Source organism: Panthera leo, chromosome A2, assembly GCF_018350215.1.
Source record: "Panthera leo isolate Ple1 chromosome A2, P.leo_Ple1_pat1.1, whole genome shotgun sequence".
Classification (NCBI taxonomy): Eukaryota; Metazoa; Chordata; class Mammalia; order Carnivora; family Felidae; genus Panthera; species Panthera leo.
Window position 1 is genome coordinate 104,546,523 of NC_056680.1, and position 27,942 is coordinate 104,574,464.

Here is a 27,942-nt window from a genome sequence, read left to right on the forward strand (position 1 = left end):
TTTCCTGACCATCAGTTTGTATAATATGTTAATGTCTGTATAGTTTTCCATTCCACAGATACACCCTAATTTGTTTAATCACTTTCGTGTTGGGCATCTAGGAAGTTTGTGTTTTTTTAATATGTGAAATGCTGCTATGAATATTTATTAGGTTGAATTGTTTGTATGTATTTCAATTATTTCTTTATAATAAACCACTAGAATAGAATTATTCGGTTAAATGATTGGTCTGTTTCTTGGGTTTTTGTTACCTACTTCTAGGCACTTCCTAGAAAATTCCTAAGAATTTTCCTGCTCACCAGAGAGTGCTTGGTAGAATACAGAATCTTTCCCAGCATCTGATGTTGTCAGCTGCTTCCTAACCTTTGACAATTTTATGGGTAACAGAGTACTGTTGTTTTATTTTACATTCTTTGGTAGCTCTTTCGTGTTTGTTGAACACTGTCCTCTCTTGTTTGAAGGGCTGTTTGCTCACATCACACTCTGATGTGAAGGAAGAACTTCCCTTTAAGGCCCACTGCATAGGCAGAATCGAAATAAAGGGTAGTGGACAGAGGTTTTGGAGAGAAATGAAAACAGCTGTGGGGAGAGGAGGACAGAAACCATCCCCCTCATAACTAGTGTGTATTTTGCATGGTACATGTGCTATTATGGCTCTAACTGGAACAAGAGAACGGAGAGTGGTCCCGGTGCAGTTTCTGCCATGAAATAGCTTCTTACTTATCTTCAGAGACAAGATCTAAACAATTAAGTGTCAACCTTTTTGAAATGCCTGTAGAGGCAGCACAGCACACTAGTTATGAGCACATACTCTGGGGCCGGAGTTCAAACCCTGACTTTGGCATTTACCATAAGCTGCATGACGGTGGACAAGTTGCTTAATCTGTTTCTTGAGGCATAAAATGGGAAAATAGCAGTGACAGGTTGATATAAAGGAGAAATGACTTGATAGACCTACAAGTCTTAGACTGGTGTCTGGTAAGTAGTGATATGTAAGTGTCTTGTAAACAAAATTTATAAAGAACCTGGCATGGCACATAGCAGCACTTGAGAAGTGTTAGCTGAATACATGTAATATGCAATAAAAGGCAATACATAGACAAACAGGTTTCAGTACATGTGGTTTAGACAAGAGGGGTACTGGGTGTTAAGGGATAGTTTTCAAACAAATAAAATCATGAATCTCATACAAATATAAAATAACCCATATCAAAGAGCTTTTTAATTCATTTAAGAGAACAATAAGATATTATAATTAGTTCAAAGAAGGATCCAAAGAACAGACAAGTGAATGAATGGGTGATCAGCGTTGAGATGAATTTGCTGACAAATGCAAAGCTGGCCTCTTCCACAGGGCAGAAATTACTTTCGTCTCCACCAGACAAAATTCCTGTGCATCTCTGTGGACAAAATCATTTGCTGCTGTCAGTCTTTACTAGATTGGAAGGTCACTCAAAGAAAAGGAAAGAAAATAACATCATGGTATCAGATCACCAGCAGGAGCCCCTCGACACGATCCTTGGAAAAAATCTTTTGGTCCATTTCAAAGACTTTCCTATTTTCCCTTGATTTAGGGAAGTAGGCAACTAATCATTCTAAAAATTATTGAAATTAGGGCATTAAAGGGACTTTGACAGAATTGAAGCCTCAAGCACTGAACAGTTCTGTGAAACAATCACTTCACGACTTTGAGCATCAGTGACCTTTTCTGTAAAAGGAGGATAAGTGTGTCTCGTTCCTGGAATCTCTTATAAAACGAAACAATATGTGTCCAAAGATCCTAATACAGTGTGCGACTCATAGTAGATATTCAATAAGCAGTAGCTATTACTGTGCTAATTATGATGAGCTGAAGCAACCAAAGAATAATTGCTCACTTTTGATTCTACCACACGCGGTCAGCCTAGGTAGAAGTTATGTGCAGTGTTTGGTAAAGCCCTGGGGAAGGAAATTGTGTGGCTCCCACAGGGGACACTGAAAACATCAGCATGGGGAGGGGGATTGGTAGAGAATACTGAGAAATAACGCAGTGTAGGTAGCATCCAGTGTCTGAAGAGGCTTTGGAATCCAGTCAAGTTTTGGCCGTCAGTAAGCAGCCAATTAAGCAGCATCTGGAGTGCAGATTCCTGGGCCTCACCCCAGACATAATGACTTAATGGCTGGCAGTTGAGAATGTGTGTTTTATCAGGTTACCCAGTTACCAGTGTTGCTTTAGCATATTGGAACTTTAAGAATCACTGATGCAAATATAAGATATAAACCTTTATCTGGAGTCATTCTTGAAACTTAGGAGTAAAGTGAAGTAAGGGACCTTCCAGCCAGTGTATGTATAGGATAATGTCTGAATGAAAAGATGAGGTGAGCCTGAAGGCAGGAGGGAACTGGCAGGTTTAGGTGGGACCTATCCCTGAGGTGATGAGGGATTGCACTAAGGTGGCAATTAAGGAAGAGACGGGAATCAGTGACTCCAAACATTATTATAAAGAAGTAGACTTTAATGACTAAGTTGGTAGGAGATTCAAAATGGAGGACCACAAGTATTCAAAATGGACCACTTGATTTTAAGTCCAGGTAAATAGAATAGAGATTCATTGACACAAATTGAGAATTGAGAATGGTCAGTTTCGTGGAAAGCTAAGTTCAGTTTGGGGCATGTAAAAGGATGAAGATACTCTTAAGTGGAAATTTATGGAAAATGATTGAAGGAAGGGGAGGGATGGGGAGACTCCAAGCTTGAGTGACAGGTCTTGGCTAGAGCAATAGATGAAATTTTTAAGGAACATCTTCAGATAAGTCTTCTCTGTTTCCCTTCCTCTTTAAATTGTCAAAATATATGTTATTTCACACACAAAGGATTTCATGAGTTAAATGCTAATCCCTTTGAGTATTTCAAATTTATGTATTATCCTATCTATAGAGAAAAAGTAAAGCTGTATTTATAGTTTACTTTAAAGATGAAAACCTAAGGCATAGTTGAGAAGGTGAACATGTTTAATTATTTTCCTCTTTCTAGACAAGATGTAAAGCCCTTACGATTTAGGAAGGTGGTTAGAAACTCATTTGTATATCCCAGTGAGGTATTTGGTAAATGCTTAGTTATTGAACTGAATTTTAAAATGATTCCTGAGGATACCTGACAATGTACAGCATCTGCCTACCCCTGGAGTTAAGCCTGTTTCTGGTAAATCCTGTGAGTTCAATTCCCAAATGTGCTACAGTCCTTTGAGAAGCTAATTAAGATCCTTGGCTCATATGGGGATTGTTGTCTAAAAATTAAAAGTTAGAATGTGCTCTAAATCTCAGACTCACGTGACCCACTGGGAAACTTCCAAGTATTAGTAAGTCCTCAGCTTAAACTGTTGGTTCAGAACCACTCTCTTGGTTGGAGTAGAATCACAAAAGGGTATTTGAAGAGCCCTTTCTTTTTCTTATAAACTGTACAAACATCTAGCACAGTAAAGCCGTTTTTAAAAAGTGCCTTTGATTGCAAGTGTTGTAATTTTTGTTTTGATCCTACTATTAACAAAAACTAAAAACTGTATTGTAATCATTTAGTATGTACAATAATTGAAGTGTTTTATTGATCGTTGTGTCAACAAAAAGATGAGCACGTTCCCAGAGAAAATAAGTTCTCTAGTGAATTTCTAAACGCCAGGCAGTGCCCATAATCCAACAAGGATTAGATTTTATGTACATTTTATTGTTGCCTGGTATTTGGCAGTAGGTATTTTCACGCAATGTATTTTTAATGAATATAAAACACAGTATGCAAGGAATTTCGTTGCATATGAAATATTACTGAATCTAAGTGAATACCTCCTTTGCATGTTCTAAACTTGAATTTATGTGTATGTTGTTATAAAAAAGTCACATTGCTTAGAGTAAGTTTATATTTTTATCCTGTCCTTAACATTCTATGACATTGTGTTGATTGGTTTAATCAAGTTGCTTTATACACCTATTTTTTGTGATTTTAAGTGTGTAGAAACTCAAAGCAGATTCAAATGTACCTTCTGCTGAATGTTTTATGTCCTTGAATTTTTAGATTATTTTATATATGCAAAAAATAAATACATTTATTTATTCATTTGACAACTACTTATCGAACATCTCTTATGCCCCAGACATTGTTCTAAGTGCCAAATACACAGTAGGAAATATAGTATCATGTGGTCAAGAACTGGTCCTTTATCTACTGTCTGTCAGTAATGATAATGGTACTCCACCCTCAAAGAGTAATTTGATCCAAGTCTTTGTAATTAATCCTATAGATTGATTCTAGAAGCAGAGGTCACAGGAAGAAATTGTTATGGAAGTGAATTTAGACTTCATATTTTAATTGATTCCTGCTCATCTTCAATAATATGAACATCTTTGCTTTCGAGTGTAGGATTTTATTTCCTTGGAAGTTCCCATCATGAGCAAACTCAGTGTTGGTTTACTTAATGCGATTGATTTATTTGGTCCATGGGAACAGGCCAATGCAATATGATTGGTGAGAAATGTTTGAGCCTGGTCGTTTTAATGGCAAATATTTTATAATCTCTGTTTTTAGAAATCTAACAAGTTTTACTTTTTTTTTCTTTTTTTAACTCTGCATCCTTTAATGAGAGGTCTTTATCTTTTATCTGTTCACTGTTTTCCAGGTTTTAGGGACAAAGCCAGAGCTTAGGGATGGAGACGATGATGACGACACCATAGCAGACATAACCAACAGGAAAATGGCTAAACTCTACATGGTGAGTTTACTGTTAGCGAGTTTTATTATTTTTACTGGACTGGATGCAGCCAGGAGGCCTGTTCTGGGAGGGACTCTCTGGGATAGCTGATAATTATCATTGCCCTGAAAGAGAAATGTGTAAGTAAAATCCATTCTTTGCTCTAGTATGCTTATTAAAATTCTTCTTTTTATTGCTTTTTGTTTTTTTATTAAAAACGCCAAATAATAAGTGAAATAATTGATACAACTTAAATAAAATTATATATTGTTGCTGTGCTAGTTTGCAACAATATGTTTTGATATATGACATTTAATAAAATGCTTCCTTCATGGGATAAAAATACTTGGTAAGCTCTTTCTTTTTTTTAAATTTATTTATTTAAATTCAAGTTAGCTAACATACAGTGTAGTATTGGTTTCAGGAGTAGAACCAAGTGTCATAAGCTTTTTCTTATAAAGTCTTGATAAATTATAAAATCTTCATGTCATTTTAAATATCCTGTTTAGCCATCATAAAAACTTTCTTTGTTGCAGGAGGGAAAGGGTATCAAATCAAACAGCTGGGAGGAAGCAGAGTAAACATAGCCCTGTCCTGGGCATTTGAGACCTAGTTCCATGACACCTCTGTGGTGATAACCCACTGGGTGACCCTGGGCAAGATATGACCATTGTGGGCCTCAGTTTTCTTAGTTGAAAAAAAAAAAAAAGAGAGACAGATTACATTAGAAGATTATTCAGGTTCTTTCCAACTCCATAATTTTATGATTTTATTGCTGGTGAAGGCAACAGAAGCCACAAATGCACCAGATGAGGAGATTGCTCAGATGGGATCCTTTAAGAGTTCCCTTGCCTTATAACTTTCCAAGCACATGATTGGGAGCAGATGGTTAATCTCCCTGCAGAGCTAAGTAGTCATCCGGCATCACAGGAAGGAGTTACATTTGCTCTTCTTTAAGGGAACTTCTAGCTCAGAATCTGATTTTGAATGAAGATCAAGTTACTAACTTGTGTATTATAACTTACATTTTGTAACAGGGAAGTGGATTCTTTTCTTCCTAGAAGGCAAAGGAAAATGTGGTTACCACTTCTGCTAAATACTGATGATTTCAATATAAGCCATACAAAGATTGTTATTCTGGACTTCGTGGCAGCTTTTTTTCATTACTGTTTCTAAAACCCATTTTCAACAACTTGACAAATACTTTTTATGCTACATCATCAAATAAAACTGTTCTCCCTCTTGGACAGCATTATAATAAACTAAAGAAATATTTTAAAATGTGAAAATGTGTCATTTCTCCCTCTAGTGGATTTGTAATGTATTGCATTTATATAAAACGCAAAGTCTCTTTGAAAATACTTTAATTTGGAATTGCAGAACAAAGCTGGGAAGCAGAATCACCTGGATAGCTTCCAAAAAACAAAACAAAACAAAACAAAACAAAACCAGAATTCAAGCCCCACCACAATGCTGCAAAACCCCACCACTGATCTAGGGAAGTCCCTGGAATGTGCATATTTATCCAGTGCCCAGGTGATTACCTTGCAGTCTCCTAGCTGGCCTTTGAAAAACAGGGACTTCCAACCTGGGCATTAATATCACTTTAAGTTTTGCAAGACCACCTCCACCTTAAAAAAAACAAAAAAAAACCCACAATGTTTTGTGGTTATTCCCAAACTTCAAGAGTCTAAGTAAATAAGTATTTGTGATAGAGGAAATTTACTTTGACAATTTACACAAAGTATGCTTAAATTGCAGGACCTAATTTAAAAAAAAATCTATGAGCTTAGACTGTAATATGCCAGCGCCTCCATAGCACAATGCTTGGCATATGGCAGGTGCTCAGTAAATGTTAAATGAATGAATGTTTAAGCTTTAGCTTTTGCATGTGTGCAATGTGTAAGATTATTACCTAGTTGAAATGATTGCTATGCAGTTTAGGAACTAATCATGTAAACTTCTTGGCCTAGTGCTTATAATATATAGAAATCTCAACAAACCTTAGCTATTATTATTATCACTATCATTTTCTGATGCGTTAGGTCCACTGTCAAAACTTAGCTTTTTATTAGTGTTTTTTTTTTTTACCCCAAAAGACTTTTTAAAAATTTTTAAAGTATTATTCATTTATTTTTTTAAGTTTATTTTTGAGAGAGAGACAGAGACAGAGACAGAGACAGAGACAGAGACAAAGCAATTGGGAGAGGGGCAGAGAATGAGGGAGAGGGAGAATCCCAGGCAGGCTCTACACTATCAGTGCAGAGCCCAATGCAGAGCTTGATCTCATGATCTCACATGATTGTGAGATCAAGAACTGAGCTGAAATCAAGAGTCAGATGGCCAATCGACTGAGCCACCCAGGTGACCCGTTACTAATTTCCCTGATGATGAGGGATGTTGAGTATCTTTTCATGTGTCTGTTGGCCATCTGGATGTCTTCATTGGAGAAATGTCTGTTCATGTCTTCTGCCCATTTTTAATTGAATTATTTGGAGTTTTTTGGTGTTGAGTTATATAAGTTCTTTATATATTTTGAATACTAATCCTTTATCATATATGCCATTCAAAAATATCTTCTCCCATTCAGTAGGTTATCTTTTAGTCTTGTTAAAGTCTTTTAAAAAGACTTTTAGGGTATAATTGAGCTCGTGGATTTTTTTTTGTTTTTTTAAACAGCTTTGTTGAGATATAATTTACATTCCCTGCCCATTTAAGGTATTCAGTTCAATGGTTTTTAATTACACTTATAGAGCTGTACAACCATCACCATAATGTAATTTTAGAACATTTTTCATTATCTACAAACAAGCTCATGGTTTTTATATTAGGTTTCAGATGCCAGTGGATCCATGAGAGTGACTGTGGTGGCAGAAGAAAACCCCTTCTCCATGGCAATGCTACTTTCTGAAGAATGTTTTATTTTGGACCACGGTGCTGCAAAACAAATTTTCGTATGGAAAGGTAAAAAATGCCATTGACATTGTGGCTGTGCTTCAGATATACAGCTATTTCTGTAGAAGCGTAAAGAAAACATCTTTTCTAATTTGATTTTATTTTTTTTAACATTTATTTATTTTTGAGAGAGAGAGAGAGACAGAGCACAAGCAGGGAAGGAGCAGAGAAAGGGGGAGACACAGAATCTGAAGCAGGTTCCAGGCTCTGAGCTGTCAGCACAGAGCCTGACATGGAACTCAAACCCTCTAATTGTGAGATCATGACCTGAGCTGAAGTCAGATACTCATCTGACTGAGCCACCCAGGTGCCCCTTTTTCTGATTTTAAAAAAAGTCTATCTTTTTGAGACTTGACCTGTAAACAGCTCATATAAAATGCAGACGTCGACACCATGTTTTCTTCCTACTGGTATCATTTGCCAGAAATGATGGGGTTAAAGAAAGCATTAGAGAAATATGAAAAAAAAAAAAAAAAAAAATATATATATATATATATATATATATATATACACACACATATGTATATATAAAATAGTGATCATTATGATATTTCTAAATATGTTTAACATACTAGGAAATTTTTACCATTCTCAGTGTTCTATTTAAATTATAATTATGTTCACTGCTTGGTGTGCAAGTATTTATTAATCATATAATATCTTCCCTCTCTGAGATTCTTTTTTTAATGCTATATTTTATTTTTTTAATTATTTTTTTTTTATTTTGAGAGAGTGAGAGAGTGAGGGAATGAGAGTAGGGAAGGGGCAGAGAGAGAGGGAAAGAGAGAGAATCCCAAACAGGCTCTGCACTATCAGAGCAGAGCCAATGCAGGGCTCAAACCCATGAACTGCAAGATCATGACCTGAGCCAAAATCGAAAGTTGGATGCTTAACCAACTGAGCCACCCTGGTGCCCCAAGATTCTGTCTTTTTAATTTATCTTCCATTTTAGGTAAAGATGCTAATCCCCAGGAGAGAAAGGCTGCAATGAAGACAGCTGAAGAATTTCTAAAGCAAATGAATTATTCCACCAATACCCAAGTATGTGTGGACATGAACTGGCTAGAAAAAAAAAAAAAAGAACATGGGAGCTCCTCATATTGCCACAAAAACTCATGAGAGAATTTGGTTCAAAGTAATATATGCATGGGAGTCACTCTTCACTTACGTGTGTGCAACATGGTATCCTGTTGGGCCTACAAAGCTAGGCTCAAAACTTTGTAGAGGATGGAATTTTGCAGAAACTGAAGATCATACCTTCTGTGGGGCTGTATGATGAAAATAAGACCCTTTCTGCTTCCTCCACAGCATTTCAGTCAAGATAATCAGCCACAGTTGAGTTAACTGAGAGCACTTTTCAGTTAGTCCTTAGAGCAAGTTGTACAGATGTGGGCTGATAGCCAGACAATATTTGGCCTCACTGAAATGAGCTTAGATACCTGCTAGTTAGTTACTCCTCCTTTTCTGAGTCTTTCAGACTCATCCTTTCTCTTCATTTTTGCATCCTAGCACAAGTAACACAACGAGATTGTTTCTTCCAGGTCACAGACCTCTTACAAACCTAATGCAGAAAAACAGTCCAGTGTGTTTGACTATAATGGTAACATAGGAAAGAACTTTGTTCTATTTCAAACATCCAAATTCAGTGGCAGTCACTGTAGTTGTGACAAAAAGCATTGGGTTGTTTTACCTTCATATTTGGTCACCTTCCATCTTCCATTCCGGTAAGAATCCCAGCTTCGAAGTTTACATCTGTCATCACAGGTGCCAAGACAATCTTTTTCGTTTCCTTAGTTTTTTTTCTCCATTCCTGGTTGAATGTTTTTCCTCAGTCTCTTATTTTCCTCTGCATAATTATTACATTTTTTTTTTTTTAACTTCAGATTCAAGTTCTTCCAGAAGGAGGGGAAACACCAATCTTCAAACAGTTCTTTAAGGACTGGAGAGATAAAGATCAGAGTGATGGTTTCGGGAAAGTGTACGTCACCGAGAAAGTGGCTCGAGTAAAACAAATTCCTTTCGATGCCTCAAAACTACATAGTTCTCCGCAGATGGCAGCCCAGCACAATATGGTGGATGATGGTTCTGGCAAAGTGGAGGTATTTGGCTGTTTCTGCTTGTGTTTTTTGTTTTCACCAAGCCCATTTATGCCAGTGCACTTGGAGATGTAACTTCAGGAAACTACAAACTTTGTAAAATGTGAATTTTATTTATGAATAAAGCTGACCCATGACTATATATTAAGTCAGGGAATTTAAAGCTGGAAGAGATGATCTCTGACCTTCAATCCTATTTTACAATGTGTATGTTGAGATTCCAAGAAGTTAGGTGATCTGTGCAAGATCATGTAATTACCATCTTAGAGACGTGGAACCCAGCCGTCTTTTTTCCTGGTCCAGAATCGCTCCAGCTCTTGGAATTGGGATTGTCCGGTGATACTGTACCAAATATCATTAGTTAGTCCTTTCTTGTAGCTTACAGGCATTCCCAAAGAGAATTGGACATGTGCTAAAATCACAGATATTTTTAGAGCATTCAAATTGTTTGATGTTTCTCCTTTTTTTTTTTTTTTTGACAAAAATGCTAATAACCCTCTAATAATTCTCCCTAACTCAGCTCTCACCACACTCTACTCCAGTCACTTCACTTAATGAGAACTGGGTAATGTCACATCTTATTATAAAATATTTTAATGGTGGGGCACCTGGGTGGCTTAGTCTGTTATGGGTCCGACTTTGGCTCAGATCATGATCTCACGGTTTGTGAGATGGAGCCCCGCATCAGGCTCTGTGCTAACAGCTTGGAGCCCGGGACCTGCTTCAGATTCTCTCTCTCTGTCTCTCTCTCTCTCTCTGTCTTGCCCCACCCCCATCCCCCAACTTGTGTTCTGTCTCTATCTCTCAAAAATAAATAAATGTTAAAAAAAATTTAAAAATAATTAAAAAAAAAAAAGGGGCACCTTGGTGGCCCAGTCAGTTAAGCGTCCGACTTCAGCTCAGGTCATCATCTTGCGGTCTGTGAGTTCAAGTCCTGCATCGGGCTCTGTGCTGATGGCTCAGAGCCTGGAGGCTCATTCGGATTCTTTGTCTCTCTCTCTCTCTCTCTCTCTCTGTATCTCTCTACCCCTCCCCCACTCATGCTCTGTCTCTGTCTCAAAAATAAACATTAAAAAATTTTTTTTTAAATAATAATAAAAAAAATACTTTAATGGCTCTGCATAGTATTCCTGAGAATATTCATCTTAAGCTGGGCCTACAAGGCCTTCAGTGCCTAGATCCTGGCTGTCCTCTCTGCCTCACTCTTCCACTGCCTGAGGGCACTTCCCCTCCTCCCTCAGGCTAACATCCCCACTCCTCCTTTGTAATTCAGTTAAGTCACAAGCTGCATCTCTTGGAGAAGCCTTTCCTCCCATACTGGAACAGCCTTTCTCTGTGCTCAAACCAACCAGTATTTTTCACAGAACCCATCATACTGTTCATTAACTTACAAACTTACAAAGCAGAATTGTTCAGTTACTTAGAAAGGTCTCCTCCTAGACCTCTTGTTAGTTCCTTGAGGGCAGGAATTGAATATTTTATCTTTGTATTCTCAAGGCTTACCACCAATATTTGGAGCAAAGTATAGGGTAAAGAGATTTAAGACGCAGTTTTTCCTCTTTTTGAAAGGCATGAAGTGAGAATCTAAGGTGGTCCAGGGTTGTGGGAACCGTGAAGGGAGAAATGGCAGAGGGGTCTCAGCTTCTGGTCTGGGTCTGTCTCCTGCCTAGCAGGTCTCGTGGCAGACTTTGCTCCCCAGCACCAACTATGTTCCCAGTGCATTCTCCATTTGTCACAGGTCACTGAGTCTCAGAGATGTCCTCCTGAGTCACCCCAGGCCTGCTGAAATCTGGGGCTCTCTCTAGGCTTTTGGGCTTAGCCTGGCAGCGCTGGAGTTTCTCCTCTGCTCACCAGGATGGCACTGGAAGGCTTCTGTCTGCGAGCTCTGCCACCTGCTCATCTCTCTAAATTTCGAAGCGAGGGGTGTACCCTGCCCCTGCCCAGGAGGGCAGGCATGCGCACAGTGCCTGGCGGGCTCTCTCCTGTTACTTTCCTGGTTCATCTACAGCTCTGCTTTCTCCAACCTGGAGTGTCTTTAATCTGTGATGAGGATGAGAAACTAGAAAAAAAAAAAAAATGGTTCTCCTACTTTTGTGCATTCGGTCTTCCGCCTACATGGCACCTTTTAAAAACAATCATGCAATCGGTGTCTTGATTATGTGGTCTCCATCTGCCACTCTTGCCTGAGAAGATAATAGTTTCATGCATTAAAATTCAGGGAAAAAATATTTTTAAATAAACAAACAAGGTATCTCCCAATGGATGAGAAATGTGATGCAAACTAAGAGATATATTTCTGAGCTGAATATTTTAGTTCATTATTCCATTGGAGTCTAGTGCTGTTTTCACTAGTCAATCAAGCAATAGTTATGTATTAATCAATAGGCCCAGAACTGAGCTAAGTACTATGGAGGATGCAAAAAATTTATATAAGTGCTTAGAAATGCAGTAAACAAATTGTCAAATAGATAAAATTTGGTCTCATTGCTTAATTTGTAAGCTAGTTAGAGAAGTAATTTATGAATTTTTTATTGGGCTCTAAAGTAAAAAAATAAAAAGGGGCACCTGGGTGGCTCAGTTAAGAGTCTGACTCTTCTTGATTTTGGCTCACATTGTGGTCATGAGATCAAACCCTACATAGGGCTCCTTAGGCCTGCTTAGGATTCTCTGTTTGTCTCCCTCTGCCATTTTCCCCCACTTGAATGCACACGTTTTGTCTCTCTTTCTGTCTCTCTCAAATAAGAAAATAAATTTTAAAAAAGTTATGGGGGCATCTGGGTGGCTAAGTCAGTTGAGAGTCCAATTTTGGCTCAGGTCATGATCTCACAGTTCCTGAGTGTGAGCCCTACATCTGGCTCACTGCTGTAAGCACAGTGCCCAGTTTGGATCTTTGGATCTTCTGTCCCCCTCTCTCTCTGCCCTTCCCTGTTCACGTTCTCTCTCAAAAATGAATAAACATTTATATATATATATATATATATATATATATATATATATATATATATATATACTTATTTAATGATAGATCTAAACCAAAAAATTCTTTTAACTTATAAGTACTATTATATCAAGAAAATGTTAATTTTGGTATGCACATTCGATTCCTTTCAGATTTGGCGTGTAGAAAATAATGGTAGGATTGAAATCGACCAGAACTCGTATGGTGAATTCTATGGTGGAGACTGCTACATTATACTCTACACTTATCCCAGAGGACAAATTATCTACACGTGGTAGGTTTCCCTCTTTCATAAGATCTCAAGTTCCAAGGAGGACAGATTTTGCTCCAAAGTTGCATTTCATTAAATTTCTTGGGAGAGGGGTAGAATTATCCTATAGTTACCCCAGTAAGATTTGTATAGCATGCATGTGATATTTTCTTTCAATATGGTTTTAACTATATTTTGTAGGGGTTAGATAAAAATCATCCTTTCCAGTCTAGGAAAAAAGGTTTTGGTATCCAGAGGTAGTGTTCTTTTAGTAGATATGTAGTTGAATGTCTCATCTTCTGTGCGAGCTAACACTCTAGGTGGCCAGCACTGGCTACCAGGTGTTCTTATTGTTAAAATTCACAGAGGCCCATCCTGATTGAAACTGCAGAGTTGCAGTGAGGCAAATGCTCTAAGGAAGGGTTTATATATATTATATATATAATATTATATAATAATAATATAATATAATATATATATGTGTGTGTGTGTGTATATATATATATAATTTATGATTCTGATTCATACTCCAGTAAAAACTGATGCATTTTTACTCTTGGTCCCCATGAAATTCGTGGCAGTAAAGGAGAAAAAAATGCCATTGTGTCCATACTTTATACAGTTTTGCATAATGATTTGAGTTATTTGAAGGTTAAGTTTACTTAGAGTCCATGCCAAGGCCCTGTTCAATGGGGAGTGTCCAATCAGATAAGTTAGATGCACATACCATGCTGAGTTGTTTCAAAGGGATGGGGATTCTATAACAAATCATAATCATGTGGGATTCTCAAACTTTTTATTCTATGGTGAGGGTCCCACCAGATGAGAGAGTCACCTACCTCCCCAGTGTACTTATCACGTACACTGACCAGTGCATTGAGCCCAACTAAGTTCAGGAGACGGGATGATTATCTTTATCCTATAGGCTTTTGGTACCAAAGGGTGGTCCAGGAACCAGAAACATCAGCATCACCTGGGAGCTAGTTGGAAATGGAGAATTCCACCACCTGCTTTTGGCCCACTAAAGCAGAACCTGCATTTTAATGAGAACCCCAGATGATTCATATGCCCTTTTGTGATTAACAGTCACTGCCTTAGGCAATGGGTCACATCATATCCCATTAAAGATTAACATTAGCTATTTAACTGAGTGTTTATGATGTCATCTTCATAGCAACTTTTTTTTTTTTTTTTTTTTTTTTTGAGCAGCACGTTTGTGTCAGCAAAGTGCTGGATGTTTCCATATATTATGTTTCTTCCTCACAACCAGGTTATTTTCAAAAGACAAAAAGGGAGGAGGGAATCAAACAGATAAAGTAACAACCCAAATTCACAACTGTTGTAACTAGTGAAGCAACATTTCACACCTTGATCTACCGCTCTCTTTAATTCTCCAGCTGAGTGTGGCTACCCCCTGGTATAAGCTATGTTCTTCTTTTGCAGTTTCCTCTTCTACAATTTTAATTCAGAACGGTGTTTGTGCAAAGCATGGCATTTATAGGGATAAACCAGTCGTTCCCAGTCAGCTTTTCTTCTATATTGTTTTTTGGTCTGCCTCTTAATTCTCTTTTGTATGTAAAAATGTGATTGTGGTGCTTAGATCAAGAAAGACTAATAAACAAGCAATTCAAGAGAATATTTTGAAAAGTTAACAATTTGCAATCTACATAAATAACAATGTGAATATAACTAAAACAGACTAAATCAGATTATAAACATTCATTGCGGTTATTATTTCTCAAATTATTTCAAAGTATTACCGGAGCACTTTCTATATTCCAAGCACTGTGCTAGGTAGATACTAAAGACACAGTGGTGAGAAAATTATATAACGTGTCCCAAGAATTTTTATTTTAAAAAGAAGCAGATGAGGGGCACCTGGGTGCCTCAGTTGGTGAAGCATCTGGCTCTTGGTTTCGGCTCAGGTTTGAGCTCATGATTCGTGGGATCGAGCCCCACATTGGGCTCTGCGCTGCCAGAATTCTCTACCCCTGGCATTCTGCCCTTCCCCTGAAAATGCGCACATGCACGCACCCTCTCTCTCTCTTTTTCAAAATAAATAAACTTTAAAAAAAAAAGAAGCAGATTATTAACAAGCATTTCAATGAAGTATGGAGGATTTTAAGAGAAAAGCGAGCTGAGTGATCTTTGGAGAGTTCTAGACCGACACCCAACCCCCCTTCTAGGCTATTGGGGAAGAGCTCCTAGAAGAAGTGACATCTTAGTGGGAGCAGAAGTAGCAGCTAGGCAGACAAGCAAATAGAGAAGTTGTTCTAAGCAATGCAGGTAAGGGTGCTCTAACCTACTAGTAATGACATATGGCTGCAGCAAAGTTAGGAAACAAAAGATAAAATCAGAGAAATTGTAAGGAGTCAAATTGTGAATGGCCTTGTAACCGTCCTGGGGAGGATACACTTTAGTGTCAGGGCCTTGGAGATGTCAGTCAAGGAGTTTTCTTAGGGGAGTAGCATGATTGGCTTTCACATTAAAGAAAATATTCTGGGTTGACATCTAAAAGAATGGACTGATGGGAGGAGATTGGTGGCAGGGAGGCCACTGGGAATGTGTTGCAATAATCCCAGTTGAATGATAATGTGGTCAGAACTCAGCGTAAGGGCAACAGGGAATGCATAAGGTAAGTTTGTACAGTGTTAAGGAGTTGACATCTGAAAGACTAGTTATGGGAAGTAGGGAAGATGAGCAAATAAAGGGTGCCCCCCCCCCCCAGATCTCTGATCCATGCACAAAGGCATAGTGTTTCATTCACTGAGATAAGAAACTTAAGAAGAAGACAGGTTTGGTTCTCTCTCAAAAATTCTAAGGGAAAAATGTGAGAAGATGCCACACTCTTCATAGTTCCTCTCTTTGGGATGGGACTGGGATGGAAGGGGTGGTCATTTAATTTTCTTCTTTCCAATTTGATGTGTTCAAGGTTTCTGTGATGATAATTATGATTTTTGAGATATCAAGACTATAAATTAGGTATTGAGAGTCCTTGTTTTGAGAGTCCTTGCCATTTAATACCACAGATGTTAAATATAAGTGTGTTAATGTATGGTTTGCACGACTTCAAGCGCTTCTATAGTGGTAGTGAAGAGACATTTAGAAAAAAGCAGATCTCCTGAAGATTAGCTTTCAAACTAACAACTTCCCAGTTTATGTGATCATTTCGAAACAGGAGTATAAGTAGTTTAAGTCCAGGAGGCACAGTAAAAGGTGAAGGACTAGAATTGTCACCTACTGAATACACAAAGTTGTTGTTTCTTTTTAATTTCTAAAACCACTTATATTCTAACATGATAGGAGAAAAATAACTTTGCCAATGGTCTTTTCTCTGGAATGTCAGGTAATTGAAATTGAACAAACACTGAACAATGGCAGTGATGAATCTCTCGATGCAATAAATTCTATTTCCATGCAGCATTCATTTTCAACAACTAACAAGTGCCAAAGGTTTATAAAGAAGAAATCATGTCAGGGATATTGCTCTCCCCTTCCACCCCCCAAGCAAAGGATTTCAAAACTAGGGAAAAGAGCAACTTTATTAAGTCTTGGTTGTACAAGTGGAGTATTTGACCCCTTAGGTCATAGATCCATAAAACAAATTAGTGTTAATCTCTGTGGATGGGAGCATGGGTCACTTTGACAGCAAGTGGAAGAAGGGCTGGAGATAAGTAGTGAAAAACTTATTGGGAGTGTCAGAAGGTGAAAGTTTGGCGAGGCTTTCCAGGTTTGCTGGTTGAAATACTGCAGGGAAAAAAAAGGAAATCGAGACAAAAGTTTGGTGATATTGTCTATAGTGAGTTGAAGTTTTTTCCTGCGGGGGGAAAAAAAGGAAATGGAGAAATAATTAGGAAACTGCAGATGTGACAGAGAAATGACGGATGGTAGGAGAGCCAGCTATTATCCTCACCTCTGTGCTACTCCCTGCTCTGTGCTGTCAGTAGCTCACAGAAGCTTTTGTTAACATTATTGGCTCCTGGAAAATTTAGGCTATTAGCATTAAAAGACTATGGACTACATTTTTATGATGTCTTTATTAAGGATACCTTTTTATTTTCTTTTAAATGTGTGCCTCACATGAGCATGTCCTTGTTTTTCTTTCTTGCTGCCCTTTGTAGAATATTTTTATACCATTTGATTCTGCTGGTGCCATGAAACATTCTAAAATAAACAAAACTTGTTTCCTGTACCCAGTGTTTTGGGATATCTGTGTGTATATGTGTACATATGTGTGTGTTGCCCGGTATAGGAAGTTATTGGTAATCTGTTCTGGGTATGAGACAGGTAGCTCACTCTTAAAGTTTCAGAAGTGTATGGTTAACTTCTGAAATCCGGTTCCAGAATTAGTATTTCTAATTAGTATACCTCCTGTTAGCCCCTAGTCAGACAGAGGTGGGAGAATTGGCTAGAAACAAACATTGCTCAGTGCTTTGGTTTTTCCCCCTCACAAACTCATCAAATAAGCAGATCTCCCAAAGGTTGCCTTACAGGTTAAGCTAGTGATTGGAGTACTAGCCACAAGCTCCTTAGGAAGAGAAACTGCAAATGAACTGGATGAACTGATTTATTGACCCCTTTCTGGGCCGCTGGTAGTTCAACCTCACTTATGGTTTTATTAGTAATTCCTTGTCATTCTAGACAAGATGGGGCCTCTCCATTGCCTACTTCTTATGATTATTTCCTTAATTTTCCTGGGTCCAGACATTTGTTACTATGGTCACCAAATGTTCATGTAAAGATAGGATACTTCTAATAGCCAGCCTAATAGGTTAGGCTCATGTTCTACTCAAATGGGTTATTTTTACTGCAGAGATGGATTCCCAAAATAGGTAGCTTCAACCTGAAGTCAGACAGACCTGATTACTTAGCTAAGTTATATTTTACTTAGCTAAGTTATATGTAAGGAGCCAGGCCTTGATTTATTTTCCTATAAAATGGGGATAAAAAATAATTATCATGTATAGTTCTAGGCAATACACAGGGCAATTCATTGCCTAATGTTCGTACTTTCAAAAAAACGATAGCTTCTATGGCCATATCATGTCAAAACAGTTGGTCTCATCTTGATCTTTCATGATGACTTAAGTCTCTGAAATGCCTACATTAGAAAGTCTTAGAACTCAAATACAAACTAAATGACTTTACTTTGGTTCCTCCAGGCAAGGAGCAAATGCCACAAGAGACGAGCTGACTACATCTGCATTCCTGACTGTTCAGTTGGATAGGTCGCTCGGAGGACAGGCTGTGCAGGTTGGGCTATTTTTACTCCCGGAACTCATACAAGTTGAAGTTTGGCTAGCTCAGTAACTAGTTAAAGCTTTCATCTCAAGTTGGGATGGGAATTTTAACATTTTCTAAATACTACATTTTTTTCATTTTGGAATTTAAATGTTCCTATTCTCATGCCATGGTAGTTCTCTCAGATTCTGGAAAATAAGGAGCAAACAAAATGAAAAAAAAACAACGACAAAAAAAACGTATTAACAGACCTAAGGAACCAAATGAACTGACAGGTACTTGACATGAAACTGTTCTACCCAAGTTATTACTTATAGCAGTTCACTTTCCAGCTTTCAAATCTTTGTAAATGTGTCATTACTTCTTAAAAAATAATAATTAAATAGAGAGGTAAGTCAGATACTTTAGTACAGACAATCTAAGCTCGGTAGGCCAAATTTGTTTTTCCAGCTGTTTTTTTTTCCATCTTTGCCTGTAAGTTAGACCTAAATTTAAAGCAAGTTAAATCTAAATGTAAAGGTGCATGTTAACTTTTTATTTGTTTTTATTTTTAGTTTTTTAAGTTTATTTAATCATTTTTGATAGTGAGCAAGAGCGAGAGAGAGACGGAGAAAGAGAATCCCAAGAAGACACCGCTGTCTGCGCATAGCCCGATGCGGGGCTCCATCCCACAAACCGTGAGATCATGACCTGAGCTGAAATCAAGAGTCAGACACTTAACTGACTGATCCACCCAGGCGACCCAACTTTTAAATTTTTTACAAATTAGCAAGATGACTGAATCCTTTAAATTCACTTAACTCTACTTTCCCATGAACTATTATATTCAGTTCTTGAATGAAATACTTCTAGGGGCACCTGGATGGCACAGTCGGTTAAGTCTCCAACTCTTGATTTCAGCTCAGGTCATGATCTCATGGTTCATGAGGTGAAGCACCAAGTCGGGCTCTGCACTGACAGCAAGGAGCCTACTTGAGATTCTCTCTCTCTCTGCCCCTCCCCTGCCCTGTCTCTCTCTCTCTCTCAAAAATAAATAAATATTTTTAAAAAAGAAAGAAATATTCCCGGCTAAGAACTGACAGCAGTCATTTAATTGATCTTTAAAGTGTTCCTTACCAAGTTATGCAAAAACTTTGAAGATATGCATTGTGCTTTATAAATTCTATATTTCATAATAAAATATTTGATATACACAATGAATGAATTTGCATTCATTGTTAGCCGATGTGAATCCTAAATTCACAATGAAATGGTAATGTTTAGTTTAACCACTAGATGGCAGTAGTTTACAATAATATATAAACTCCAGTCCTGCACTGATGTTTGAAACATTCCTTTGCAGAGTATATTAACTGTAGTGAAGATTTTTCAATTTACCTTTTACCTCTTTTATCTTAATTTAGCAGTGGAAAATGAGTCTTATTCAGTGGCCCACTTTTTTTTGTGTTGGCAGTTGAGGTTTTCTCAATGTCACCCCAAGTTTGGAGTTGTGACTTAGAAGACATTTGCATAAGTTGCTACTTGCTTATTTGCATGTTTGCTAATTGAAAGATATCTGTGGGGTGTGCCTGGCCGGCTCGGTCAGTAGAGCATGCAACTCTTGATCTCAGGGCTGTGAGTTCAAGCTCCATGGTGGGTGTAGAACTAACTTTAAAAAATAAATAAGTAAATAAAAAAGAAAAGAAAAAAGAAAAATATCTGTGAAGTTAGTTATTTTAGTGCTCCCTAGGCCTCCGGGCTATGGTTTGTACATCAGCATTCCCATTTACTTGGCTTCTAACAAAAGACATACCAGGGTGACTGAGACAGTTCAGTTTTAGCATACAGCAAAATAATTGAAGAAAATAGAGAACTGACACAAAATTTGAGCTGTTTGTGTAAGGAATTGCATCAGTAATTTATGTAAGAAACAGGAGATTTGTTTCTAATCCAATATCTGGTGTTCAGCTAATAGGTGAAGTTAAATGATTTACTATTTACTTTCTTCAATTTCCTTATCCTGAAGAGTCCTTATATTACGTACTGTAAGTGGTTATATTTAGCAAATCTATTACCATTTCTATAGATAAGAAGTAGAAAATATATTCAATTTTTGTTTTTGCCAGCTTTTGATGTTTGGATTGAAATCTATTCATCTCCAGATTATCACAATGTTTTCATCTCATAGTTGTAGAGATGTAGAAATAATAAATATGCCTTGGCGTTGCCTTATTTTGGGAAGCATTTAAATGTACATCTCTTCACCTTCTGGACAAGATCCAAAACGTTTCAGAAACAAATGTATCACTAAACATCTGTAGTGTTGGTGCTCTTGAAAAAAGTAATTTTTATAAATGATGGCATACACAGGGACTTTGTTGTGTTTTTCTCTTTTGGAGATGTAGATGAACAGCCTTATCTGTTTATACTTTCTGGAAGCAGAGAGTGGTACAGTATGGGGATGTTTCCCCTGAGAAGAAACTGCTCAGGGTGCTGTGTCTGGAGTAAAAGATTCTTAAGTCAGCAGGAAAACTGTGCTTGATTTGCATTAACCTATATTTTCTGTTAATCATCATGCCTTCTGCGCTTCATTTTTAATTCGTTTTTTGTTTTGTTTTCAAAAAGGAAAATAACACATGTGGAAATACAGCCTTCTTTCACTGCACCCTTTATTATGTTTGTTTTATCCCCCTGCCCCCCAGATCCGAGTCTCTCAAGGCAAAGAGCCTGCTCACCTGCTGAGTTTGTTCAAAGACAAACCGCTCATTATTTACAAGAACGGAACATCAAAGAAAGGAGGTCAGGCACCTGCTCCCCCTATACGCCTCTTTCAAGTCCGGAGAAACCTGGCATCTATCACCAGAATCATGGAGGTAATGTCACGCATTCAATGAAACATGCCCTGTTTACGGACTTCCCGGTGGACCTGAGCTATCAACAAATAGTAGTCTTCAAAAAATTGGCAAATTCCTTTTATTTCGATAGTTAATCCATTGTTCACAATAACAAATTGCTAAAAGCAGGAGAACCAAGTTAGCTCCAGATATCAGGCCTGTCACACTTTTCGTCTGCATTGTACCAAAACAAATACATTTTAAGAGTAATGTAACAAATCAAATGGTCAAAGGCCTGAGGAAGCTGAAACTTTGTCTTGAAAGGCCTGGAGGAAGATGGATGGCATGTAATGGCCAGGTGGTCATAGTGGGGAAATCCAAGAGGGAAAGCCCGTGTTTGTATAGGTGTAACAGCTGTGGAAGGTAAGCTTCATCGCACATAGGGCCAGAACCATAACTCAACGAGCCACATAAGCTGTCTCTGACAGCAACTGTGAAAGAAATCAAACCCCATATCACAGGTCATAAGACAAGAAGACCTCCAGGTATGGACATTGCTGGCAGGCATGGGTGTTTACATGGCTGGTGTTTTCACCTCTAGGCTGGTGTTTTCATCACTTTTCATCTTCCAGACCCTTCAGTCACCATTGAAATCCAAGTCTCCCCAGTCAGCCCTAAACTGCCCTGCACATTCTGTACTCCCCACACCTGGACCCACCTGCGAACCCTTCCCCTTCACACAAACCATTCGGCTGAGCCGTTGAAGCTAGGTGGGTCATAGCATCCCCCCACTACAATCTGTTCCCTATATCACCCTCCCCCTTTTTGCACTATGGCTGTCCTCTGAGGACATTGCCCATACAGCCCTCTCAAGTGGCAGGTGTTTTTCCCCAGTGCCCTCTTACCAGACATGGGGGCGGCTGGAATATCCTCCTTGCTCACCCTTGGCTGTTTGACTTTTGTCCTTCTTATCAGACTCTCCCTCCCTCAGCTTCCTTGTGCTGTTGTCCATGGAGCTGCCAGTCCTTCCCCTCTTATTCTTTGGTGGTTTCAGCCATTGTTTGACTATGTCCATCACTCTGGCTTCTCTCATCCAATAGTCTTATTGTTGACCCCTTTTATCTCACACTCATGTGGTCCTGTACTAAACCTTGCCATTGACAATCACTTTAGCACCTCAGAAATCTGTTTCAGACATCTAATCTCTGACAACCATCTGCTGTCATTTGGCCCCTTTACTCTAGGATGCATATCCCAGCAATCTCAAACCTGAATCCATGCACCCCCTCCATCCATCACACCCTTCATATCCCCCACTCTCCAGATCTCTCCTTTGAGAACTGAGTCAGAGTTTCAGAGAACATAAACGTAATCACACAGGAGTCACTTATCTACTCCCCAAGTTCACCATTGTGCCTGCATCTGTTCATATATATTCTCCTTCTTGCCTGTTTTGTGGAATACATTTGTTTATTTATATTTAACAATTCATAGATATTTTATAACAGTTACTTATATATAAATACTAAATTATTTTATAAATTCATATTGATATACCCATATCCATAAATTAACAATGCAAATTAATGTTTGTGAAAAGTAATATATTGGTAAATAAATTAATACATGTTTATTACATAAACAAACAAAATGTGACTTCTGTCCTAAGGCTGAATTCTTACCACCTGTCACCACCAACTTCTGTCCAGAACCTCCCACCCTCTTGCCTTCCTACGGGCTTTCTTGGATTCCACTCTGTCCCATGTTCTTATCTCACTTCCCATTCATCATTATGGCTGGCAGTAATCTCCTTTCTCTTCTCTGTCATCCGTGTGTTCTTCTCTTCTGGATTATTTACTTCACAATACAAGCATGCCTTCAAAACACTCCCATCTTCCTTTAAAAACTATCTTTTGACCCCAATCCTGCCAGCTACCGTATCCTTCCTCTGCCCTCCTTAAGAGCACAGATCCTCAAAAGCATTGCCCTCGCTCACTCCCTATCTGTACACGTGTAAGCCTCTTCTCTGTAAAGCCGTTCTCCTCAGGCATCCATTCCCACCACGCCTATGCTGTTATCTAGTTGCCAGTGGCCCCCATTCACCATCTTTTCGGACCCCTTTACTTAACCTTCCATTAGCCTTTGCGACAGTTGCCCTTCCCTGGCTTCTTGAAACACTATTATTTTTATTTTATTTTTTTCACCAGGCCTCTGAAGCCACTTACAAGATTTCTTCCAAACTTCTAAAGAGTGTTTTTGTTCCACTTCTCATGCTAAACCAGTTTCTGCTTCTCCTCTGCTGTGTGTCCTCCAAGCCCCCTAAGGCTCAGTCTTGGCCCTCTCCATGACGATCGCATTCAGTCATATCATTTAAATGCTGTCATGTACACTGATCTCATCCAGAACATTCTGCACACGGGTTCTGATGTGTTCAATGATGACTAATTATTATTTTTTTTAATCTATCAAATTAACCATTAAGCTCTCATCTACAGGTACACTCAGCTGATGTCAGGTAGAAGAGTTGACAAGAATCCTTGCATTCCTGGTCTCTTCCTTGCACATCTTTATGAGACATGCAAGCTCCCTGTGATGTGGTTCCTTTGTGTCCTTTCAGCCTCTCAAACTGGCCTTCACATTCCTAGCCTCTCTGAAATGTGCTAGTCAAAACCATGTTTGTGAGGCTTTCTGTTTTCATCTCCTGGGACGCTAATGCTTTATAATCTTCTATTTTGGAACTACCTCCCCGATGTCACACTAGCCCCTGTGTGGGCCTGTTGCCCCCTGTCTCTCATCCAACCTCTTTCTTCTGTACCAATAAAGAGACATTTGGATGAGAAATTGGAAGTCCTGGTTCCTATCAATCTCCATCATCACATCTGATAGATTCCTTTGACTGTTGGTCCAAGAGACCTTGTTCCTACTGAAAAAGGATGATAACCACTTCCCTGAATGTTACCAACCCCTGGAACACATCTTTAACATTTCCAACAGATTGTGTGTCAACTATATTTTAATTAAAAAAACAAATAAAAAACAGAACTTCCAATGATTCCTTCCTCCCATGGGGCGCTCTCTGGGGATAGGGCCCTGGCAAACCTGGTGAAATCCAGCTCTCCATGTTAGTTGATGGCACTTCAACCCAGTTGGCCAAGTGCCAGCATTTGGCAGCTGAGCATCACCTCCTTCTTGAAATGCTCTCTGCACTTGGCCTTGAGAACACCACACTTGGGTTTTCTTCCTCTCATGGTTGTTCCATCTCAGTCTTTCTCACTGGTTCTTCTTCATCACATTGAGCCCCACAGTTGTGCAGAAAGTCATACTGTCAGTGACACAGTCATGTGGTCAGACAGGTTCTCACAGAGTCTGACACAGAGTCACAGAATCACAAGGTCATAGGCAGGAAAACACCCATCCTGGGACCCTTGGGCTCACTAGCAGGCCCGACCCTGCACATGCTTGCCCTGCCCCGAGGTTCCACTTCCAGCCTCACCCTCAGGTGAGAGTCTGGGCCCGTCTGGGTCCTTCTCACTCCTCTGTGGCCATAGGGAGCACAGCTGTGCTCACCTGGCCAGTCCCTGAGAGTGGCCATGGCTTTGTGGTTGAAAGGAAGGGGCATGTCAGTGCTGTGTTTTTAATCTGCTGTAGTCTTTTATTATTTGACTTATGATTTATCTGAGCCTGGATAACCTTTTAGTGAATTTGCATTGTTATCTCTTTGCCAACATTGGACTCCAGTTCCGATTTTATGATTCCTAGGTGTCCTTTGTAAGTTTTTGGTGTTTTTTTTTTTTATTTCAGTATGATTAACATACAGTGTTATATTAATTCCAGGTATACAATATAGTGATTCACCAGTTCCATACATTACTCAGGGCTCATCAAGATAAGTGTCCTCTTCATATCCTTTATATATTTTATCCATCCTTCCCCTCTTCCCTCTGGTGATAATCAGTTTGTCCTCTGTAGTTAAAGGTCTTTTTTTTTTTTTGGTTTGTCTCTTTTTTCCCTTTGTTCGTTTGTTTTAATCCACTTATGAATGGAATTATATGGTGTTTGTCTTTCTCTCAGTGGCTTATTTCACCTGGTAGTATACTCTGTAGCTCCATCTATGTTGTTGCAAATGACAAGATTTCGTTGCTTTTTAGACTCAGTAATATATATAGCTGGAAGTTTTACACACACACACACACACACACACACACACACACACACACACACAATCACTTCTTTATTATCCATTCATCTATTGATGGACACTTGGGCTGCTTCCATAATTTGGCCATTGTAAATGCTGCCTCAGTAAATATAGGCATGTATATACCCTTTTGAATTTGTGTTTCTCATGTTCTTTGGGTGAATACCCAATAGTACAATTACTGGATCATAGTGTAGTTCTATTTTTAGGTTTTTGAAGAACCTCCATACTGTCTAAACAGTGGCTGCACCAGTTTGCATTCCCACCAACAGTGCAGGAGGGTTCCCCTTTCTCCACATCCTTGCCACTATTTGTTCTTTCTTGTGCTGTTGATATTAGCCATTCTGATAGGTGTGAGGTGATACCTCATCGTGGTTTTGATTTGCATTTCCCTGATAATGAGTGATGTGGAGCATTCCTTCATGTGTCTGTTGGCCACCTAAATGTCTTCTTTGGAAAAATGTCTGTTCATGTCTTCTGCTCATTTTTAATTGGATTATTTGTAGTTTTTGGTGTTGGGTTATATAAGTTCTTTATATATTTTTGATACTAACTCTTTATTGGATATGTCACTTGCAAATATCTTCTCCCATTCAGTCGGCTGTCTTAATCTTGTCGTGTCCTCTGCTTGTCGTGTCCTCTGCTTGTCGTGTCCTCTGCTGTGCAGAAGTTTTTATTTTGATGTACTGCCAATAGTTTTGCTTTTGTTTCCCTTGCCTCAGAGACATATGTAGAAAGATGTTGCTATTGCCAATGTCAGAGAAATGACTGCCTATGCTCTCTTCTTGGATTTGTATAGTTTCAGGTCTTACATTTGGATCCTTAAACCATTTTGAGTTAATTTTTGTGTATGGTGTAAGAAAGTGGTCCAGTTTCATTATTTTGCATTCTTTTGCATTCTAGATGCATTTCTGCATCTTCTATTTTGTATCATTTGCATGTTGCTGTCCAGTTTTCCCAACACCATTTGTTGAAGAGACTGTCTTTTTCCCATTGCATATTCTTGCCTCCTTTCTCAAAGATTAAGTGACCATATAATTGTGGGTTCATTTCTGGGTTTTCCATGTTAGTTGATCTAGGTGTCTATTTATGTGCCAGTACCATACTGTTTTGATTGCTACAGCTTTGTAATATAACTTGAAGTCTGGAATTGTGATATCTCTAGTTTTGTTTTTCTTTTCCAAGATTGCTTTGGCTCTTCAGGGTCTTTTGTGGTTCCATACAAACTTTAGGATTGTCTGTTTTAGTTCTGTGAAAAATGCTGTTGGTATTTTCATAGCGATTGCATTAAGTCTGTAGACTGCTTTGGAAAGGTTTCCTTTTGATTATTTGAAAAACCCCTTTAAGTTGGGGAAAGAAAAACTGAACATCTTTTGCTTTATGTGTGTCACTGTGTACATTACACCCACTTTCCAACCATCATTTATAGCCTATACTTGTTCTTATGATTTCTTTGAATATCATTTTTGTTACTTATCACTTACATTTGGGTAATTTTATTTGTAGAGCCCTATGCTTGTCTGGGGGCAGATAAGCATTCTAAAGTGACACAGAGAAAAGTGCTACTAATGTTTCTTTTTTTAAAAAAGTGTTTATTTATTTTGAAGCAGACAGAGAGCTCTAGCGGGAGAGGGGGAAAGAGAAAGGGAGAGAGAGAGACAGAGACAGAGACAGAGAGAGACAGAGAGAGAGACAGAGAGACAGAGAGAGACAGAGAGAGAGAGAGAGAGAATCCCAGGCAGGCTCTTCACTGTCAGCATAGAGCCCAACATGGGGCTTGATCTCACAAACCGTGAGATCATGACCTGAGTGGAAATCAAAAATGGGACATTTAAGTGACTAAGCCACCCAGCTGCCCCCAATGTTTCTAATACCATAGTGGTGTCCTAGTGCCACCCTGGGATCATGACAAAAGGCAAAGGATGGTTTGTCCCTGTCACAGCTTCTCAGGCATGTTTATTGAGGGAACAGCAATGAATTTGAATCACTGTGTTATCTTTCTTTATACTCTAGGTAGATGTTGATGCACATTCCTTGAATTCCAATGATGTTTTTGTCTTGAAACTGCGGCAAAACAATGGCTACATCTGGATAGGAAGAGGTGCTAGCCAGGAGGAGGAGAAAGGAGCAGAGTATGTAGTGAGTGTCCTCAAATGCAGAACCACAAGGATTCGGGAAGGCAGGGAACCAGGTGTGTACTGTGGGGAGAAGGACAGCAGCCAGCATTTCTATTTGGTATCATTGCTAATCATGTATTTATTTATTTTGATAAATAGGGCCTTTGTAATGGTTACAGGGCATTAAAAATCCTTCCACTAGTTGCAAAATTGGGTGATGGTACCTGTCATATTTAAGTAATTTCTTAACATTAAGGTCAAGGTTAATGTAAAGCAATACCAACTCCATGCTCCTGGAAAAGCATTCAGTAACTCGTTGTATTTTTCACAGAGGAGTTTTGGAATTCCCTTGGAGGGAAAAAGGGCTACCAGACTTCTCCACTGCTAGAAACCCAGGCAGAAGACCATCCGCCTCAGCTTTATGGCTGCTCTAACAAAACTGGAAGATTCATTGTGAGTGTCTTGCAGAACATGGGAGTAGAACTGAACGACCTTGGGAGAGGCATTCTGGTGTGGCTCTGACACTTTTTAGCATGTTAGTGCTCTGATTCTCAGTTTTAGCTTGCTTGTCTGCAAACAGGTGATAATCTTAGCT

The 27,942-nt window shown here is 38.8% G+C and overlaps 1 protein-coding gene across 1 annotated transcript in view; it reads left to right on the forward strand.

Moving 5' to 3' along the window:
• SCIN (scinderin) overlaps positions 1-27,942 on the forward strand; it is an 80,651-nt gene that overhangs the window by 45,335 nt on the left and 7,374 nt on the right. The window contains exons 5-13 of the mRNA XM_042927589.1: positions 4,647-4,739; positions 7,550-7,682; positions 8,626-8,714; positions 9,557-9,772; positions 12,881-13,002; positions 18,141-18,231; positions 20,901-21,071; positions 27,244-27,421; positions 27,679-27,800. Of these exons, the coding sequence (XP_042783523.1) occupies positions 4,647-4,739; positions 7,550-7,682; positions 8,626-8,714; positions 9,557-9,772; positions 12,881-13,002; positions 18,141-18,231; positions 20,901-21,071; positions 27,244-27,421; positions 27,679-27,800 (1,215 nt within the window). The remainder of the gene's footprint in view (positions 1-4,646; positions 4,740-7,549; positions 7,683-8,625; positions 8,715-9,556; positions 9,773-12,880; positions 13,003-18,140; positions 18,232-20,900; positions 21,072-27,243; positions 27,422-27,678; positions 27,801-27,942) is intronic.